Genomic DNA, 22,231 nt, shown 5'->3' with positions numbered 1-22,231 from the left:
GGTACTCTGATTTCATTCACCCTGAACTCAGGACTGTTCCTTTCTCTTTTGCTTAGAAAATAGAGCATTAAAAAAAAAAAAAAAATTCTCCCATTTAGTTTCTGATCCTGTCTTTTCTGATATAAGTCTTGTTTAATTTTTAGAAATGCAAATCCCCAGATTTTAGCTGTAGGATCTAAGCAGATTTGGTAACTGCAGAGGGCTACTTTTCTCCTTTAATTCCACTTGCCACAGATTTCCCTCCCTACCAATTGCCAGCATATGTATGTACATGAATATGTGCCCAAACATTTGAGCTATTCACTGCAGTCATCCCTAAAGGAACTGCTTTGCAGGATGCTGTGGATGATGCAGACAAAGGCCAAAAGATTAAAACTGAAACAGTTTGTTCAGACTAAAAATGCAAGAGAAATTGGAATGTTTCAAAAAGAAATCAAGAGTTATAGGTGCTAAGAGAAGAAGATGGAAGGAAATGAGAGAAGCATAATCCTTTTAATGTAGAATGTTTTAGATTCTTCTTTAATGTAAATGATGTACTAAAATTAATTCTCAATTCTAAACATTCATATGGTCTTCCAGACAGTGATTATTTTTAATTGTTTCAAATCAATTTTGAGACATTTTAATACACTTTTGGACACTATCAAGTTTTAAGTGACAAGAATAGCCTGACAGTAAAAAGAACCCTATTGTTTTTCCTGAAAAATTACTTCCCTTCTATGTTGCCAAATGCATTGAAATCTGAAATTCTTTGCTAGACAAGTTGAAGAAATGACTTAAAAATAATATTAATCCAAGAGAGTGAGTTAAGCAAATACAGCATTGTTCAAGAAGTGTAACTTGAGTCATGTAATTTATAATATGTGGCTTTATATCTGTGCAGTTTAACAAATATTGTCAGGTGAGTTTTTTCATAAAATGCTTTCTATTTATTAATGGAATTAACTTACTAATTTGCTGTTTTCTAAGACATCATCATTCACTCCCCTAGGCTGAAGCTGTACCTGAAGAACAAGATATAGCAGTCCATGAGGATGACCTTTCAGGGTCTACAAATGAACTCCCTGGAGCATTTGAATGCAGTGATAGTCTTAGTCTGGATATGACAGAAACTGAAGAGAAAGTTGGCAGGCTGGAACAGTTTGCTCTTGCTAGGTACTTGTATATGCTGTTATTCATGCAAGTTCTTTTACACTGTACAACAAGAGTGGTAACAAGGTGGTGGCTAATGGCATGGCTATTTTGGCCACAGGAGTTATAAAATTCTCACGAGTTTGGAGCAATGAGAAGAAAATGCTCTAATTACCTGCATAATTATCACACAACTGAAACAAACAAACAAACAAACAAACAAAATCAAAACCAAGCTAGCGCTTCTAGGAAAAAACAAATTTATGATGCAGTTAGTTATTATGTATGTAATATATTTAATCAAAATAAAAAGAAGGATTTTAAAAGATTTGTATTAATGGAGATTTTACTTAGCTACCTGTTCAACAGGTCAGGCACATATTCATCCATTTGATTTCTCATGAAAGGAAGTCTCAGTATTGTCAAAGATCTCAACTATATACTCTTAAGGCTGCTGGACCTCAGTATATGTTATAGGCATCAGGATTTTTTCCATGTCATATGGAGCTCTTTCACATTTTGGATGTTGAGTTAGACTGCAATTAGCCTGTATTTAAGGAGATGAGAGGGGGGGAAGGGAATAATGGGGGCCAGAGGGGAGGTTTTGCTCATAGGCTTTATCCTCCTATGAAGTTTCAGCCTTCTTCCTCCAAATGATGACACAATAAAACAATTCAGGTGTTCTGGGATGGAGGAAAATAGATGGCAATAGCCTGAAAATAGGCATTCTGATTTGAAGGCTTTCCTCATTGTAGCCAACATCTTGTCAACCTTCAAAAGCAATTTGGAAGGTCATGAATATGTTTAGAAAGGTGCTGTAATTGGTCCTGCGATTATATGTCTCTGTTATAGCATATTTTATGTGCCACCTTCTTGGTATTCTCCTTTCATCACCTCTTTTTTTTTAATCCTTCAGTTTTGGAGATGTTGACCGAAATGCCTCCCCTCCTCCCTCACCATTTTTCTCTGCCATCCTGGCTGCATTTCAGCCAGCTGCATGTGATGATGCAGAAGAAGCCTGGCGTAGCCATATCAACCAGCTCATGGGCGACTCTGATGGTTCCTGTGCAGTTTATACATTTCATGTGTTCTCTTCCCTGTTTAAGGTGAGAAAATATGTTTAAGATACCTAAAAATCAAAATGTTTGAACCGTATGTGGCAGTTAGTAGGTCTTGAAAGCAGTACCAGTAATGAACTGCTACATGCGTAACCATTGTAATTTTGCATGCTGTGGAATTGGCATACTACATTTTCATGCAGAACTGTCTTCTATGACCTGTTTTGTCATAAAAATAGTATATATCTCATACTAGCAAGTTTGGAGGTAATTTTATAAAATATGGATCCACTTAAAAGAGTGTTTTCTTCAGTACTTTACAAACAACCTGAAACAATAAATGCAAGAGACAAGGAAATTAACCTTTTTAACCTGAAAGTATTGTTAATCTGTCCTTTTATCTCCCACTCTTAACTGAATGTGCCCCTGTAAAAGTCAACACTATTACATGTTTTGTACCTGCTCATCTGAATAGAAATATCCAGCTGCCATCATATAACATAAATTCCAGAGATCGAGTCTGAAGACTAGAAATACATTTCTACTTTCTAAAACTGTATGCTCTCAAAGTTAAGAATCTTGCAACAAGATAATGAAAAAAAAATGGAGTCAAATGTACAAGATCTTCTAAGGAGTGACTGTCTAGTTTTACCGTAATTAAGTTTTAAAGCCTTTTTTAATGGTTTCTCCTGCAGCTGGAGGATGTTTAGCACGCTCCAGCAGCATACACAGCAGCCAGGTAACTTTGTACAGAGTTTAAGTACCCATGATCTGAGTATATGACTTTTTATTAACAATTAATACTATTATTACACTATTAATTAATGCACAGTTTCAAGATCTTTTGATATGTCTAAGATTATCCTTATAAGAAAGAAGTATAATACACTAAGAATATCTTCATCATGTTTCCTCTGTTGAATTTCTTTTCTAGCTGTGCGTTGTTCTCCTTTAAACATTACACCACTGTAAATATGAGTGTCTTATAAGCATTCTTTTAAACACTGATAAATAATCATTTGGAAGGAATAAAACCCACTGCTGACTTGCATGTTAGTCCTGTGTTTCTTCATGATGTCAGCTTTTCTGCCCTTACCTCAGTGCTACAGGTTAATTGCCCTGTTTAAGTGTTCTGAGAGTTATTTGTTCTTTTTTTCTTCTCTTTGAAGAGGTGAAAAGGAACAGGTGTCACACTTCTGAAGACTAAACAAATAATACTGTGTAATGAAAGACCTAAACATTACTTGAAAAGTACCTGTATAACTTGAAATCCTAGTATGCACACACTACGTTTGCTGTTGTGCTTGCCCTATATTCAGAATCTTCCCTACTCTTTTTCTTCAGTTGAAGAAAAGAAAGAGATGAGAAAGAAAAAGGTGTTAATGATATCAACAAGCCACAATTTTTTAGCTAGGGTCACAGCCCTATTTTTAGTTTATAAAAATAGCTTTGTTCTTCTCTTCAGGGCTAAAACGTAGGAGTGGTATTTTTCCATATTTTTTTTTCATAAGATCTCAGCTTGTCTGGAGTTGTACTGTTTGCAACATCAAACTTTGCTACTCATCCACTAGCTTTGACTTGTGACCCTCACCAACAGGAAGTTTCAGAAACAAGCCCAGTGTGTGCTAGGCTTGCAAAGCAAAGTACTGCCATATTTAACCTTGTTTGGAGGAGCTTGTTAACTAAATACTTGGTGAAGTGAAAGAATTGCATTTTCCAGGGCACCTACATTTCAGTGTGCATCAATTTAATGGTATCTTGGATGTTTGCCCACAACATGCTAAACTTGTTTAAAATTCCTGAAATTATTGAAGTATTTTTACCGTAAACAAGTCATAGGTCAGAGATCTCTGGATTATCTTTGCAGCTGCCTCTTCGTATTCCCTTAAATTAAATGTCTTCCAGCAGACCAGACAGTTCCAAGACAAGTAAATTTGAGATCTAGCAAGCAGTTTCCACAACTGAGACCTTTCTGTTATGGAAAGTCCTCTTCCCAGGAGAGGAAACCTGAGGTTAAGAAGAAAACTATCTGAGAATATTTTGTTATTATTTACATAGACACAAAGCACTCACAGTAATCCCCTTTCCTAGATTATTTTATGAATATTCAGACTTTCCTTGATAGATTTCTACCCCTGAAATCTGCACCCAGAAGGACGTAGCTGAGATGATAATTTATTATAGAACTGTTAGTCCATTTAATTGCAAAACAAATAAATTTGGTGAAGTACTATACATAGATAGCGAAGTACAGACCCTCAAAATTTCACATGTAATACTTTAACACACTGTTCAAGACCATTATCATCATAGCAGTAGATTGATTTTTGCTTTTATGAATATCTGAAAAAGAAAGGAGTAAGGGAAGAATATTATGTCTTGAATCTAAATAGTAGACTGGTTGGCTTTTGATGAAGCCATGACTTAATTGACCTGAGGAAACTATTTTTGTAAATAATGCTGTGTTCTGTGAGTTCTCAAAGATACTTGTTATGGCTCCTATACCTTTTTACCCAGTATTATAACTATCATAGCATCAATTTCGCTAATCTGCAAAGATGTAAAAATATCCAAGCTAGCAAGCTGTGTTCTCACCTGCTTTTCATAGATGCCTCATTGTTACCTGTACACAGATGCCCCTTCTGGAAGCAATAAGGCAAAAGGAGGCATGAAACACATTAATCTTTTCAGTAGCATCTGTTAGTAGCTATTTCTCTCCATTGTGATTCCTTGACCTTCCTTTTAATTATTTCTAGATTATTTGTTGATATTTGCTCTTTGTCTTGATAGTTTATTTGGCATCTCCCTCTCTGATTATTGTGCCTACATCACCATACTACTTTTGATATCCAAGATAGCAACTCAGTGCAGTTTCATTTTTTGTGGGACTTTTTTTGCATAAGTATTTGCCAGAGTGAAATATTTGTGATTTAGCCAGTTGTACATTGTAACATACATTTCTATCTTTTAGTGGTACAGAATGTGCTTATGCCCTCTTTATTTTTTTTTCCTAAAGGAATGGCTATCTCTCATTATCTCCATTCAGTTATTTCTAATGGGTTCTTTCATGCAAATTCTGAATGCATTGAAATGGTTTGTATTATTTCTGTAATCAGTCTCCTTCACTGCCTCAGATTTATAAACTCAATTACTCTTCCCCAGGAGAGCATTGCAGCACCTAAACAAGGCTACCCAGAGCCTTGAGAAAGCTCTGAGCTTGGAGGTTTCAGGACTCAGCTAGTCAAAAGCATGGCTGACATGATCTGGGGTCAGCAACAGTTCCACTTCAAGTTGAAGGTTGGATCAGATATTCTCCACAAGACCTTTCAAAACAATGTTTCTTGGATTCTCTTTCATAATCTGTATTTCTAAATTTCCTTTCATTTCTGTCTTCTCAGATAGCTCTTTTCTCTTGGTTAGGATCAAGCCTAGATCTCATTCCTTTGCCCAAAGGGTTGTCAGCAGCAGTTTCTCTAAGACTTGGTCTGAATCTTTTTTTTTCAGTAAATCTCCAAGTGTCACCAAGCCCTATGATTCAGATGATTCTGATAGTTGCTTATAAAAATAATCTTTTATCTGGTTTGCTGTTTAGTAATTAGACCCTTGTCTCTACTACAAACTCAGTGCAGCAGAGAATCTGTACCATGTGCTGCGTGAGGTGTATAGTGCTTTGTTTCTGTGTTGAAGTAAGGTGGTAGAAACACATAGTAAGAGCAATATCATTCTATCTTATCTTAATTGTGTTCTGATGGGCAGTTCAGATGCTTTCAAGAGAGATTCACAAGTAAGTAGCTATGAAATTGGTCTGTAGAGGAACTTTGACCATTTTATAAATCACTGATAGCGTACAGCCTATGTGCAATGTGAGGGCCTATTTAGCATTTTTTTATAAAATCATTCAATCCAACAGCTTCCATCTCACCTGACTTCAGGTACTTCAATGCACCAGTGCAGGAGCAGTAACAGGCATCTGTTATCTATGTCTATCATCCAGATAGTTTTTGGGAAGTACTCCTCTGCAGTGAGGCATGCTTATGGTAGTACAGGTCTTAACCTACATTCCTCAGAGAAATGCCTCTGGTAACTTGGAATGAATCAAATAAAAATGCTGCATACTTTTATTGTTAAACATACTTTCATGTTACTCCCACCTGCTGAGTACTAGGCTTTATTGAGATATATTTGGGCAGTGAAACCTGCTGTGTATTTATCAATATCATTATTTCAGTTCCTGCAAGATTAATATATTATTTTTATTTATTATTCACTTTATATATTAGTCGTGGAAAAATATTAGAATGTTTCTGGAAGGCTAGACTGGTTTAGAACTCAAAACACCAAAAAATCTACTCAGAAGAATAATTCCCGGATGTGGTGCAGTATTTCTGGAGTACTCCCAAGAAGCAGTGAAGTTTTACTGAGAAGTTTTTCCCACAGGGGAAAACAAAAGTTTTTTTCTGATTTTTCCATGCTGCTGTTTGGCATTAGAATGTCCATTATGTTACATGATTAGCCACTTGACACGGAATATTAACAAAACAATGCCTGGAATGGACAGATAAAGTAATGTGCTGATCAACCCTGTTAACTCTGTACAGACAAGAAAAAAAAAAAGCTACCTGTGGGTAAAAGGAAAGTTTGATTCATCTTTACAAGAATGTATTTCAGTAGCAGATTATGATGAACTCTGTAATTAGTTTCACAGCTTCCCAGCTATACACTGTCTCCCGTATAATAACTATTAGTCAGTATCCTAGAGCAGACATTCAGTTCTCCACAGGGAGATAGTCTCTTTTGTACATTATTATGAAAAGAATAACAACCAAACCATTTGTTTACAGAGGAAAGAAGCTCATGGTTGAGTAAATAATATAATAAACTGTATTTTGCTTTCCAGAATATTCAGAAAAGATTCTGCTTCCTAACCTGTGATGCAGCTAGTTACTTGGGAGACAACCTGCGAGGAATAGGCTCCAAGTTTGTGAGGTCTTCTCAGATGTTAACATCATGTTCAGAATGTCCCACCCTTTTTGTAGATGCAGAAACAGTAAGTATATTCCTTTCAAAAGGCATGTGCTTCATTGCAGTGTGTTATTTTACTGGCTGCTTCACTTCTGAGCAACTCCTGAACACATATGTTAAAAGGAACTCATGCCTCCTATCTATAAATTTTATCTCCTGTTCTGAACCGTATTTACATTCATCTTCCACATTATTTTATTAGATAAATACTGACAGATAAGCAATATAAAATCATAGAATAGTTTTGATGGGTTGAGACTGTGTGTCAAAACCCAATATAAAACAGGTGCCTACTGTTGGCTCTCCAAATGAAAAAGGAGAAGCTACTTTTTACACAATTTAGCATGAAAGATGGTAATATGTGTAGTGGTTTCATTTGAGTCAGCTGTGATGTGAGCTGGATGATGCTGGCTAAACATGAGCCAGCAGTGTGCCCAGGTGGCCAAGAAGGCCAATGACATCCTGGCCTGTACCAGAAATAGTGTGTCCAGCAGGACCAGGGCAATGACCCTGCTTGGCATTGTAGTTGGTGCTGGTAAAGTCACACCTCAAATCCTGTGTTCAGTTCTGGACCTCTAACTGCAAGAAGGACATTGAGGTGTTGGAGCAAGTTCAGAGAAGGGCAGCAGAACTGGTAAAGGGTTTGGAGCACAAATCTTATGAGGAGCTGATGAGCTAGGTATGTTCAATCTGGAAGGGGGAGACCTTATTTGTCTCTGCAATTACCTGAAAGGAGGTTGTAGCAAGGTGGGGGTTGGCCTCTTCTCCCAGGCAACTAGCAATAGGACAAGGGGAAAGACTCAAGTTGTGCTAGGGGAGGTTCAGGTTAGATACGAGGAAAAAATTCTTCACTGAAAGAATATTTATGTATTGGAACAGGCTGCCCAGAGAAGCAGTGGAGTCACCATTCCTGGAAGTGTTCAAAAAACAAGTAGATGTGGCACTTTGTGATGTGGTTTAGTGGGCATGATGGTATTTGGTCAAAGGTTAGACTTGGTGATCTTGGAGGTCTTTTTCAACCTAACGATTCTGTGATTTTATATAAGTATATATTAGGGAATGAATGAGATGGCCCTTCCAATTGTTTTCGTTCTGGCTCATGTTTGTCCAACAGTGTCAGAACAGTGTGACCTCCCACAGAGAAGTCTAGAGTTAGGAATTGATAAATTGTAATCTTTGGCCTACTGCTGTGACCATGGAAGAGATGTGTCTTACATCATCAGAGAGCTGCAGAAACTAACTGGTTAAGCTTTGTGCACTGTTTTATTTTAGGGAAGTCCTCTACAAATCCATTAAACACAGAACACAATTTCAATTCCACATTATCATAGGTGCAACTTTTGCTATTCACTTTTCAACTTACTATTCTATTTATGTAGATTTTTGCATAAATATTCTTCAGTATCAATATCTGTAAATCTAAGTGTTCTTTTGCAATATCTTTACTATACTTTCTACTATGCTAATATTTGTGCTCTTTTATAGTGACATTTACTATACCTTTTGATTTCTCCAGCTGCTCTCTTGTGGCCTTCTTGAAAAGCTGAAGTTCAGTGTTTTAGAGCTGCAGGAGTACCTGGATACGTATAACAACAGGAAAGAGGCGACACTCTCGGTATGCTGAATTTTGTTATGTTCTTGGTTTTGTATGTTCTTTATATGTTCTTTTGTATTGTTCTTTGTAAGTTTGCATTCTTATGCTGTGTCAGGAAACTGCACATCCGCTAACATTCAGTACAAAAACATGTTTCAGATACTGGATTTATTGAAAATTTTCTCCTGAACACATGGACCAGAACTAAAAAAAAATAGCTATTGTATCCTTTAATATTAGAAACATTGGTATCTTTAATATTCCTAGTCTCTCTCCTGTTCATTCATTCATTAATTTTCTTAGTTTATGCAATTGAAATAGTAATAGAAATAACGCCTACACTTTTTACAGTCAAAGCAAATTGTTGCAGTCTATGATAATAAAAAGTGCAATTGCAAACTTTTGTTTACATGCTGTGCTTTGAAAGTAAAATACTGCTTGTCTTTCTTTGAATCAAACAGTAGGTCTTATTCATATCTTCTTTCATTTCTCTCTGAAAACAGTGGCTTGCAAACTGTAAAGCAACATTTGCTGGAGGCTCACGAGATGGAGTTATTACCTGCCAGCCAGGGGATTCAGAAGAGAAGGTAATGAATGGCCAGTATTATTTCTTCCCTATAAAGTGACATGTGTGATATATCTTGTTCTTGAACCCACAAGAGCCTGCTGTACTTCCTCCTTGACTCTGTGCTGTGCTTGGGCACAATCCAGTTTTCACACTTTAGGCTTGAAGTTATTGTTGTTGCCTCAGTCCTGGCCACAGGAAATGGGAAATATTCAGAGAAGATAAATCTGCCTTCCTCATCTAAGCAAGGAAGCAAAGCTAACCCTGCCTGGGTAGGGTGTGCTCTCCCTTTTAGAAAGATGTTGCAGGAGCAGTTTTCCACAGTGCAGTGTCTCTGAAAATCATTCCTGGTGTACTGTCCTTCCATATTACTCCCGTTTTATCTACAGCTGTTACAGACTCAGTCTGCTCAACAGCAAGACTTTCCTGGTCAAAATACACTTAGATTAGTAATGGCTAGTGAAATGATTTATGCTGCAGATAAGTATTTAGAGCTAAGGCAAAATATCTCTTTATCAATTTTTAACAAAAAATTCATATGCAAATGTATGTGAATATTTGTTTGTTTGTTTGTTTATATTTGTTGGTTCCAGTTAAGAAAACTATATTTTCAGAAATCACTACCATCAACAGTCATTACCATTATTTGAAATACTAAGTATAGGAAACAGATGATATCCTGGTGATGTATAATGAATTGAGAAATGTTATTTTATGGAGTCTTTTCCTTTTGGAGAAAAAAGAATGGAGGAACAGGAAAAAAAGGGGGGCTGAAGAAAATTAGCCAAGACCAGAAAGCAGCTACAACGTGTAAAAAAAAGTGATATATCCTCTTTCCATGTATTTTAACTTATAAAAGATAATTACAACATTTTCAGAATACAGACTTGCCTGTTGTAACCATGTTTTATTCTTATATTGGTGTCAGTTTGTCTGTCTTCTTCCTCAGTTCACTTTATTTTCTTCTGTCTTTATCTTAACCTCTCTTTCCCATCTCTGTGTATTTGAACTCTGTTGATTTTTAATTTTTTTATGCCTTTTCCCAAGAATCCCAAATCCTTGCCATTCCTGCATTTTGGCTTCCTTGACGTTATTAGCAAATCTAATTTGCTAATAAATCCTCTGGCTGCAATCACCAGCAGTGGAAAAACTGTTCAATCTTCCCCTTCTCCCCCCCGCTAAGCACTGGCACCAGCAGAAGTTAGACACCTTCCAATGCACTTAAATAAGATACTGTCTGTTCTGTAATTGTAATGGTGTACAGGGAAGTTAAAAGGGAACTATTCTCAAATCTAAAAAAGACAGACTTGGAATACATGCAGGAACCTCTCCATCAGGAGAGGGTGATAGAGTATGCGTCATTATTGGAATATGAATGGGCATTCTCTTCCCTGCACAATACCCTGAACAGTGACTTCAGACTCTAGTGTCACGTATCTTGCTGGAGACAGCTTAATTTATCCTCTATACCCCTCTTTTGGAAACCCGTAGAATCATGCATATTGTTTCTTTTTTGAAGAAGTAGAGGAGAAAGAATGCTGAGGAGAAGAAATAAACTGTGAACTGAGCTCATATATCTGGCCTAAATGCATTAAGAGTTAGTAAATGTCATGTTCCACTTGTGTGGGGTTTTTTAACTAGGTGTTCTCTGTTGTAGAATTAAATGTGTGTTTTATGAAGCCAGGGTTAGTATTTATACTGCTTATCAGACAGACTGAAAAGAAGGATTTTTCATTCCTTCAGGAGTCCCTGGTTTCTCCCCAGCATTATTCCTTCAGCCCAAAATGTATTATTCCTTGCAAGTTGACAGGATGGTAGGTCTTTGATCAACAGGCATATTTCTTTTCTTCTCCTACTCATTAACACATCAATTGAAGCAGCTTTTCCCAAAGGAACTGTCTGTTTATTCAATGGAAGTGTAATGGGAGGAAGAGGCCAGAGAAACTGAGGAAATGTGATTAGGAAGGGACAAGGAAAAATTAATCCTAGGCTGTCAAGTATTTGTTTTCTTAACTTTCCTCTTCACTTCTCCTTCAACGTGAAAGGCTAAAGAATCAAATAATTGTAGGGGGGGGGGGGAATCTATCTGAGTTGGAGTCACAAGGGAACCTGCCTAAACTCTGAAACTCACTGAGGTTTCATCTAGGGCCTGAAATTCTTCTGAAAACTTCTAGTCCCCCCAAAAATTGCATAGCTAAGCATAAAACCAGGCCACTTCTGGAAAAGGTTCAGAAATAATTATGAGAAAGAAAAAGCAACATATTACTCTACAGAAGGTAGAAAGCTTGAGATGAAAATAGTCCCCTCTACAGATGAGACAGATGAGACCAAATTCAGCATTATCACAAGTAGTTGCATCACAAATGCCTGCTGATGCTGGTAAGTAATTTGGCACCAGTTTCTCTAATCAGATCTTATTTCAAAATAATTGCATGTGATTTGTTGACCATTGTTACTGTTACTGAAAATGGGCAAAGGCAAAAATTGCTTATTCTGACATTAAAGAAGCCTGAAATAGAAGTTGTCTAGGTCAGCTGCTAGAGCTAGCAACTTGTCTGAAATTTGGGTAGAAGTTTAATGTCCCAGAGTGTCTTTCCCCTGCTTATTATTGCAACAGATTATATGATTTGAATGTGTGTGATTTTTAAGCTTTGATACGACTCTGAAAAACAGAGTGCCACAGTGACATAGGAGTCAATTTATGGAGAAAGAAAACTGCACCTACTATTGTGCTATCTGTCCAGGTGTAATAGCCTTAGATAAGTACAGCTATTAGTACATGCTTCAGCCTTATTAAGCAGGGATTTTTTTAATCTAGTCAAAGACTGGGTTTGTTTGTTTCTTTGTTTGTTTTTTTTGGAAAAGGGATACTGGAAGATCTTCTTTTTCTTGTCAATTAACACTGCTAATCAAATAAGTCTTTATCTTCTAATGAGATGTTCTGTTTCCCCTAGAAGTCCAAAGTCAGTATATACCTTTCTCAAACCTCCCTCATCCCAAGTTTCACCACAAGCTAATCAATGTGGGCTTTGCAAACTCAAACTGTTAAAGGATATTTAAAACATGCTGTAACCCATAAAAATTTGCTCCAAAAAATCAGAATGTACCTGTTGTTATGAGTTTCCCTGGCGCTAAAGGTTCAATCACTCTAAGCCACCAATAAGGCTGGAGGTATACCTCTTGGGACCATAGTTATCTAGAGTTGAGTTAGATACAGTACAGCTCAAGACACAGTGAGTTTATTGTTCAGCTATAAACTAATTAATAATCAATAGTCAATTATTGACTACTGTTTGACACTTCCATGGTTTGACAGTGAGGTAAAATGGGCCCAGGTAGGATGCTTTTCCAAAGGAGGAACACAGCTATGTATTGATTTCTCCAGAGAGAATAGTTTCTATTATCCTTCAAGTCAAGTGGATATTTAAGAATGCACAGCATATGCTGTTCTGTCTCTGATGTATATACAGGTTTGTGTAGATACTCAATTTCCTAGATCATGGGAAAAGGTTCTGTCTGCTGACATGCCAAGTCTAATAGAATAACTTAACAAAATGCACTTGCAGTTAATAAACCCTTGGACACAGTAGTTATTTTAATATGCTGGGACTCTTTTGTGCCAATAAGTGACTGAAGACTGTGTTACCATCAAAGTGTTAATGTCTTAAGGAATAATTATGTAAGTGTCATTTCCTTTCAGTATCTAAAAATGATTCCTTGAAAAAACGAGAAGATCTGTGATCTAAAAATTAGTGTTTTGCTGTCTTCCTGGTCTGCTAACAGTATAAAACAGTAATTCTAGGAATAAAAAACTAAATCAAAGCATTGCTGCTAAGGAATGTGTCCTTCTTAGATGCTGCATTTACTAGCTGCATAAAGGACTGTTCAAATGATCCAAGTACTCTAAACATTTGGTATTTTCAACTGCCAAAAACACTATTTCTGTAAAGTCTATCAACTAATCTACAACACTTCCTTTACTGTAGGGATTAAACTAGAAATTCAGAAGTGTAAAGGCCATGAGCATTCCTCCTGAGCCCTTGCTGCTGGGTTTTTCCTCGCCCCTTTTTTGGCCTGCCTGGTTTTGGAAGCAGTACAGAGGACACATTTGAAAAATTCAAGCCAGCACACCTGTGAATTTACTGGAACACAATGATCTGTCTGCTCTTGTCCTCTTTTTATCTTGAATTTAGCTTCATAAAGCATCATTTACGTGAACTGCACAGAAGCCAAGATATAATGGGTTTTTTTGAAGAGTACTAAGTAGGAGTAAAAACTACTCAAGCAATGTTAAAGGCATAAAATTAAACATGACAAGAGCTTAAAGCTTAGTTTTTCATGGTATTATAGAAAAGCAGTGCAGCATTTGGGGCAATACTTTTCATATATTTTTTAATAATAAGGCCAATGGAAAGAAGACAGGCTGAAATACTTTGTTAGGCTCCTCAAAGTTAGCATTATTTCATGTTTCTTGTTTTCTGCCTTTGTATTGATGGTAAGGTAAATAATTTTAGTAAGAATTCCAGATGTTTATTAACACTGTGTGCAGATGCACTGACATTAGACTGTAACTGGGCAGATGTTGTTTGTTACTTACAGCATTTACATGATGACTCTGTTCATGTAAAATATGAGATTGTAATATTTATAAAATAAGGAAAACTGCATTAGATGTACACAGAGTGCAAATGTTATTTCTTGGCAAAGAAAAGAGGAACACTTTTTTTGGAAGAGGGTACTTAGTCCCCTAATCTTTGAAATGTTAATATAGGTCAATTAGAATTTTTATTGCTATTGCAAGAGGACTCAACAGTGACATTTTAGTAGCTCCAGCATTACAAAGCAGTGAATCATTACTGATGAGAGGAAGGAACACAAAGCTGTCTGAACTTGTGGCATTGCTGTGTAGTTAAACAAAACTGGCATTTTCCGTGGATTTTTTTCCTTATGATAGTTATAACTTTAAATGTTATATAAAATGTTATAACAAAATGTTTCCACTGTAATGTGCCAAATAATAAGCCCAGCAGACACAAAGCTTGCCCTGCAAATTTCCTTAGATCTATTAAGTCCAACAAATAGAAGTATTTATAAACCAGAAAATATTTAGAAATAGCAAAGTTCAGTTTTACTCATGACTTGAAAACCCTTCCTGATTTTTTAGTACTTTGCAATATGAGCTCATTTTAATAAAAAAGAAAGCAATTTTAAATAGAAGTATTATTTCAAGAGTTTTGTAGCACAATTTCACTGTAAGTCCCTGTGTGGGATACATCCAAACTAATAAATCTGAAGGTCTAACTGAGGATATTTAGACTGGAATCTACCATTAGAATTAAAGCTTGATTTTATTAAGAATGCTGTGCATGTTGTATGTGATATTTCCAACCAATTATCAGGTTGAGGCAAGCATTGCTAATACTGCTGACAAGTTATGCTATTACAGATGGGCTGTGCTTCCTATTGCATGCGTTACACTGACATTATACTTTCTTTCCTTTCCTTTTCTCCTGTGCCATGCTTGCTGTGTAGCAAATGGAATCTCTTGCAGTAAGTTGAAGTTCTTTCATATTTTTTGTCCATCTATGGATGGACTAATACACCCCAATCTTACTGTTTTACTTCTAAGCATGCTTTCCTTTTACGTTATAGTTTTCCTATAGAATACGTGGTTCTAAATGCAGTGACAAAAATAATTTACTAATGTGTGTTTTGTAAAATCTAAAAATACTATGCTAAAATTCTGTCACCTTCATAATGCTATTTCAAATGGTCATTTACATACATTTTTAAAAATCAAGCCTTTGAATGGATGTAATACACTGGATTGGAAAACAACATTTTTTCTTATTTTAAATTAATAATTTTCATTTTTTCCTAATGGAAAACTACAATTTATAGTTGGTAGTTACGTTTCAAATGGGTTTTGTTTATATGTTGATGAACAGTTTCAACACTGTTGGTTTCTAATACTTGTTCGGGAAGAAAAAAAATTGAGTTGCTTGATAGAGTAACTAAAGGTTGAGTGAGTCAAACTATAATCATCAATATGACCTTAGTTTGTCTTCATTCAGGTTAGCAGCCAGAAGGGTGAAACTGAATTATTGTATTCCAAAGACTAAAAAAACCCAGGTGTTACATGCCAAGCTATCATGAGATTATTTTTTTAATGATGTTATGCTGTGTCCTGGTTTTCAATTAATTTTTAACTCCCTGACAACTTCAAGTGTACATGGATGTAACTGCTATATAGTGTTGCCAGGTCTCCAAAATTTGAATAGAGTGAATTTGATCCCTGCTGGAGAACCTCAGGCTGTGTCCCTACTTGTGAGCTGAACAGGATGAGGGAGGAAGAGTGTGTCCCTGGGCTGGCACTCAGGGTGAGCAGTTAGCACTTCCCTGGCTGGGCCACCAGCCAGCCCCTGACATGCCTGAGCACACTTCAAAAGAAGACAGAAGCCAGGAGGTTATATCTAAACAGTCAGTCTTTATTTTGGGAGGAGAATGGTTAGCTGCACAAATGCAAACTTGGCAGTGCTCTGTTCCCTCAGTTACAGAGAATGGCCTCTGGGCAGGTTTATTTCACTGGCAGTGTCCCTCAGGCCCTATCTGTTCTCTTGGCCACTGATAGGTTTTGTCCTTGTCCACAAGCCAGTTCTGTCCTAGCACATCTGTTCCACTCCACCTTTTTTCCCCATCATGGATCTGCTGGGCCTTCTTCGGCTCCTGTGGGTCTTTGTGGTATCAGGTTTGGTGGGATCACAGAATGGTTTGAGTTGGAAGGCACTTAAAAGATCACATAGTTCCAATCCTTCTGCCATGGGCAGGGACATCTTCCACTAGACCAGGTAGCTCAAGGCCCCATTCAGCCTGGCCTTGAACACTACCCTAGATGGGTAGTTCGTGACCTCCTCACCCTGATGAACAAAGCTGCAATTTGCTTTTAACCTCAACCTGGTACAGAAATTTGGGAACTGAAATGCTGAGGCTATGGTTCTAATTTTGGCTTGTTAATAAAAAACATGGCTCTTAAATATTGAACCATATGTAAATAAACACCTCAGTCAAATTAACATTTAAAATGTTCTTAAAGTACTTTTTATTAGTATTTGTGCTGACATTTACACAGAACTCAGTTCATCCAAGAGCTGTAGGACATGTTGGTAGCTAAGCATGTATGAAGTGCTTTAAAGAAGCAAAGTCATTAATAGCTGCTTCTTTTCCACCATGCTTGGCATGAAACTTTGCTCTAGTTCCTCCAAACAGATGGAAAGAGCATTGAGCCCACCCTTGGACACTGTGCCTGTAACAGCAGACAAATCAAATATGGTTTGAAATCTGTAAGGCTTTCCTGCCAGAGTCAGTACAAGGTCAGGACTTGTACTTGCAGAATTTTCACTTCTTACATAATTTGCCAAAGATTAAATGTTCCTCCCTTCTTCAGCATGATCCAGCTGTGGAAATATGAGAGTCCCCTTCCTAATACACACAAGAATACCAGGACCACAACCATGTTAACTTGACCTCTTTGATGTGTCTGACACTCTTTGTGTTGTGTTGTACAATAGACTGGAAGAAACAAGTGAATATTCATAGAGCAGTATCTACATAATCTGGGATAATACATCATAGAAGCCAAATATCCTCTTACACATTAAACTCCATCCATCTGTTGTATAGTTTCTTTAAGATGGTGGAAAATCCCTGAGCAGAGTTTTAAGTTTCAGAGCTGGTATTTCTGCCTTCTTGCTCCTAGCTGGATTTATTGCTGCTCTTCCTCTCTCCTCAGAGAAGTAGGTAGGAGCTTTGACCCTCTTGGACAACTATTTTATGGCTTCTCTCTTGGATTTCCATCCCTCAGAAAAGGTCTTCATCCATATCTGAAGTTTTAGAGTTTCATGTTCTATGCAGCAAAGTCACTCCCTCTATATTCTGCCTCTGCTTTCCAGCTGCAAACTGGAAACAGTGAAGCTAACAAATATGTTTCAAGAGTAATGCTGACATGTGCTACATGAGAGCTAGCCATCATAATTTTGATTTTCAGGGTCATATTTGACTTACCTGCAGAAGAAAAATCATTACTTATTTTCTGAAATAGTATAGGACCACACTTTGGTGAAATAATGGTTTTTAAGAACAGAACTATATCCATGTGTTTTGTTAGTTATCATAAAATTATCTAAACTCACTAATATTTATTAATCATTTCTTCTCCTACAAATCTTTCCTTAGCAATTGGAACTCTGTCAGAGATTATATAAACTGCACTTCCAGCTGCTGTTGCTGTTTCAGTCCTACTGTAAACTTATTGGACAAGTGCACGAAGTGAGTTCCATGCCAGAGGTATGTAACAAACTACAAAGCCTTATATTGAAAATTCCATTTTATTTTCATGTTCTTATTCTTCTTTCTGTGGACTTAGCACCAAAGATTACACTACTTCACTATTATGTCTGCAGGCATACATAATCAACTAAGTACTTTATTGTCATGTCTTTTTAATTCTGTAATGTTTACAAGCTTTTTTCTTCAAATATTTTTGACACAGTGCAATCTCACTTTTGACCCAAATAGCCTTTTGGTTTTAGATAAATCTATGTATCTTACCTTAAAAAACACTTCACAAGAACAATACTGTTAGTTAGGTTTATTTTCAGCAATTGCTTAAAATATGAAATACTTTGAAATACCTTTGAGGTGATCACTTTAATTTGAATGACCATCATTTAAGGGAAAATTTAACTCACCATTACATATGTATTTTTCTCCTGGTAAGATTTATGTATTTTAAACTGTTGAGGAGAATAAGTTATTGTACTTTGTGAAGTAAAATTTGAAGCTATGACATGTATTTATGACAGATTCTAGTAGTTTAGAGATGGTCTATAAATGGAAGTGGTTTGGCTTATGTGCTGTAGTAGTAAAGAATTTGAATACTTATTGTATCTTAAGGAACTGTTCTGAAGGCTGGCTCAGAATGTGACTGGGCTGTTCACTTTTAGGAGAAGACAAAACAGTATGCATCTAGTCCACTACTACTGGAATAGTCTTAAGTTTTAGAAATATTTTGTGTTCCTTATATTTGATTTCTGTAACTGTATTACACAGTTATGACTTTGTTGGATTTTTATAAATAATGCAGCCTGTGGAACTGGGGAACAATTGTATGAGGAACAGCTGTTTCACCATGAAATTTGCATACTTTGCTAGAGCCATAAGCTATTATTTAAAAGAAGTTCCATTGTTAGTACATGTGACAGTGGTTATTTTTAGCATGTGTGACATGAAAATGTAGATCCTTAGAAATTAATTAACATTAATTATTTATTTATCTTGTGCCATATTAACTTTTCAGCCTGACAAAAGGTTATACAATTCCTGTGCATCTGTTAATCATATCAGATCCTGCATATGTTTTGTAAATAGATAACAACATCTTCCAGGAGAAGTACATTTTCTAACACTTTTCCACTAGGATATGAAAAAAATTGTAAGAGGTGAAGAATAAAAGCTTGTTTACATGTGCTCTTGCATTTTAGCAAACCAAAACTACAGCATAAGGTTAAAGGAAGCACAAAGTTAAAGAGTCTATAGTTTGTGTTTTCCCCATAAAATGTACAGAGATCAAGAAATGTCCTTATGTTAAAATGGGGTCTTTTCCATAACATGTACATTCAATGGAGCAGTAAGAACAGATTTGAAATATCTACTCCTTTTGGGGCCTATGGAGAATGAAAACACCCATCTCTCTTCTTTCTCCTTGGAACAGCTGTTAAATATGTCAAGAGAACTGAGTGAGCTGAAGAAAAATCTGAAGGATGCTACTGCTGCAATCGCAGCTGAGCCTCAGACAGCAGATTCTGAGCCCTCGTTCAATTCTACTGAAGCAGCTATTCAGTCCATGCTGGAGTGCTTGAAGAACAATGAACTTGTTAAAGCCATCCGACAAATAAGAGAATGCAGGCAAGTTTTGCTACATGGTTCACATTAGACTTTCATGTTATTAGAAAAGTATGCATTTATTATCTTCCTAAATTTATCCTAAATGTAGTGCACTGATTCAGCATAGTTGATATGTTTCAATAAGGTACAGGAGGGCATTGATGTTTTGCAGGGGTGTGTCACCAGTAGCTATCAAACATGTATGCTTGCAACTATTAAGATGTTAATTACATTGTGTAGCCCAAAAGTCCTGTGAGGCTTTTAAGAATCTTCTTACAGAGGTAACTCCTTACAGGTGCATGTCACTGAGATCAGTTAAGGTTCAGCTCAGTTTCACTTCCACTTATTTGAATGAGTTCTCTTAAGCATTTTTTTAAATGACAGGAATTTGGCTTTTATGTGATTTCAGTGCCTGATACCAGAGGCTGACTAACAGATGAGTAGTGTAAAACAGCAAGTTCCTTTTGTGAGCAAGTCCATTCTCCTTTTAGAGATGTGTACCACGTAGCTTCTATCTGTGCTAATAAACCCATAGTGATACACACGTTCTCTTCCTGTTTCATTGCAGGATTTTGTGGCCCAATGATATCTTTGGAAGTAGCTCTGACGATGAAGTCCAGACACTACTGAACATTTACTTCCGCCACCAAACCTTGGGCCAGACAGGCACCTATGCACTGGTGGGCTCCAACCAGAGCCTGACTGAGATCTGTACCAAATTAATGGAACTGAACATAGAGATCCGCGACATGATTCGCAGAGCTCAGAGTTACCGGGTCATCAATACTTTTCTTCCAGACTCCAGTGTTTCCGGCACAAGTCTCTGACAGGACCCTTGTGTCCTCTTTCAAGCTGGGAGTGCTGCCCTGTGGGAGTGAGGTGGCTCAATGTCTTCTCAGCCTTACAAAGGTTTGGTCAGACTGTACTCACTCTTGTTACATTTAGGATTTCTTCTAAAAAGCGATGGGCTGAACTTCAAATGTGTAGCAATACTGTAAGGACAGAGGTAGCATAGAGCACCTGGGACAACATCCTTTGTTCTGTGTTGCACAAAAATCAGTTAGCATTTCACTGAGCAACTGCAACTCACTACTGAAGAAGTGACTTCCATTGCATACCAAAGCCTATTACACTGAACAATACTTCCTTTATAGCAAATTAATTTTAGGTTGGTAAAAGTGCAATGTTTCCTTCACAAAATAGTATTTTTTTGTTAAAGAAAAAAACAAACCCTTGTACATTTTTTCCTTTTTTCTGTTATTTAGCTGAGTGAAAGATGGGCAGAATGAAGCTGGCCACGGAATCTTGCAAACTTGTTGGTCAAAAGCTGAGAGCCTGTGTATCTGAAACAAATTGTAAATGGACTACAGTTTAATGTACACTGTAATTTGAATATGATTACTGTATCTTAAAACAACGAGCTGCTATGAAGTACATTTCCTAATGTTACTAGGCTACTGTCTCTGAAGGTACTGGATCATATTGCAGAGGTCTGTTCTTAGGCCCCCCCAAGGATCATGAATGGTCTTGGTAGATTTTCTTTTTTTTTTTTAAGGACCTTGGCTGCTTTTTACTAGAAGGTTGCTTTTATGAATATATTTATACTATTAAAGGATGGTTGATCTAATTTAACTTGCCATTTTGTAGGAGAAAGACCCATCACAGAGTCAAATCTTTTTGATTTGATTGTTAAGCATGCATATTTTTATTTAATATAAATTTTGAGTATAAAAAGTGAAAATATTAACGTGAAATGCAAGTTCTCATGTTAAGTTTCTTTAAAGAGATGTCTTATTTTATTTGTAATGTATATATAAAAGTCATAACTATATGGGTTTTTTCTTACATTTAACTGCTGTCCAGTGTTAAATGTATGCATGTAAATCTGTTGCACATCTGAGACACTTTTATTCTGTGTAACTTATTCACGCTGTAAATACACTTACCGTTTTTGTGAAGTAACTTTGAAATTTGGATTAGTACATCCATTTAACTAAAATATAAAAGTCACATATAATCACAACAGAGTAGTCCTTGTTGCAAAATTACGTTCTTGTCTGAATCCATACTGTTGCAGAGGGTATCCATGATCAGCAGCCCCCAAAAGACACCATTTATGCTGAAATCATTCATTGCACTGACAGAAAACAGCCACAAATATAAGGATTGTTTTGTCAGGCTGTAGTTACAACTCAGCTTTGAAAAGTACACTGACAAAAGCAGTTTCATTAATCTTCCACTGACAGGGAAGACCTTTAGAAGTTCCTTCCTCCTTAAAGTATCCTGTGATTCTTCACAGATACATACAAAATAACCCATGATGTAGCCATCTAGCTTTTTAGCATCAGTTCTAATCTTCAGGTAGAGAAGAAATCAGATTATTCCCAGCAAAGCCTCACTGATGAACTGCAACAATACTCTACTGTACTTCTACCACACCAGTACTTTAAATATGATTTCTCTGGTTCACCACATTTTGTCTCTCTGAAAGCACATTCAGGTACTCTCTTCAGTTATATTTAAGCCACCTACCCCGGAGATACCTTACATGATACCTCATGCTTCTGAGGCATGAGCCTGTGTTTAAACCAGGGGCAGTAGAACTTGTTCTACCACTCTGGGAACACATCGCCTCTAGAGAATTTGTTACAGTCCATCCCAGATGCTCCCACTCAAGAGGTTTTTCCCTTGTTATCTTACAGCAGATAGTCTTTGATTATCAAACAGCTGTGATTTTTTTAAAGATACATTTGACAGAGGCAGTGGGAAGACACACCAGACTTCATGCTCCAGAACATTTACATGTTCCACTCTAGTTGAGTTTGAGTGACTGAAGGAAAAACTTGCTCTTGCAGCTTTAATATTAACACTCCCTCGAGGCAGACTAAAAACAAGGTCTACTTTTTTCAGGAAATCAAA

At 36.7% G+C, this 22,231-nt stretch overlaps 1 protein-coding gene across 8 annotated transcripts in view; it reads left to right on the top strand.

Moving 5' to 3' along the window:
- Positions 1-21,339, top strand: part of FRY (FRY microtubule binding protein) — a 235,081-nt gene extending 213,742 nt beyond the window's left edge. For 6 of the 8 annotated variants that reach the window (XM_027898290.1, XM_027898289.1, XM_027898285.1 and 3 more), the window contains 9 exons: positions 992-1,147; positions 2,046-2,237; positions 7,087-7,236; positions 8,728-8,826; positions 9,309-9,392; positions 14,903-14,920; positions 17,603-17,713; positions 19,140-19,333; positions 19,881-21,339. In XM_027898290.1, coding sequence (XP_027754091.1) covers positions 992-1,147; positions 2,046-2,237; positions 7,087-7,236; positions 8,728-8,826; positions 9,309-9,392; positions 14,903-14,920; positions 17,603-17,713; positions 19,140-19,333; positions 19,881-20,139 — 1,263 coding nt within the window. In that variant the 3' untranslated portion in view covers positions 20,140-21,339. The remainder of the gene's footprint in view (positions 1-991; positions 1,148-2,045; positions 2,238-7,086; positions 7,237-8,727; positions 8,827-9,308; positions 9,393-14,902; positions 14,921-17,602; positions 17,714-19,139; positions 19,334-19,880) is intronic. The other 2 variants (XM_027898292.1, XM_027898291.1) reach the window with 1 other exon arrangement.
- The last annotated feature ends 892 nt before the right edge of the window (positions 21,340-22,231 follow it).

Source organism: Empidonax traillii, unplaced genomic scaffold (genome assembly GCF_003031625.1).
Source record: "Empidonax traillii isolate 1590-97213 ecotype Southwest subspecies unplaced genomic scaffold, ASM303162v1 scaffold589:size398478, whole genome shotgun sequence".
NCBI lineage: Eukaryota > Metazoa > Chordata > Aves > Passeriformes > Tyrannidae > Empidonax > Empidonax traillii.
The sequence above is the reverse complement of the archived record's forward strand: the minus strand, read 5'-3'. Positions and strand labels throughout refer to the sequence as shown.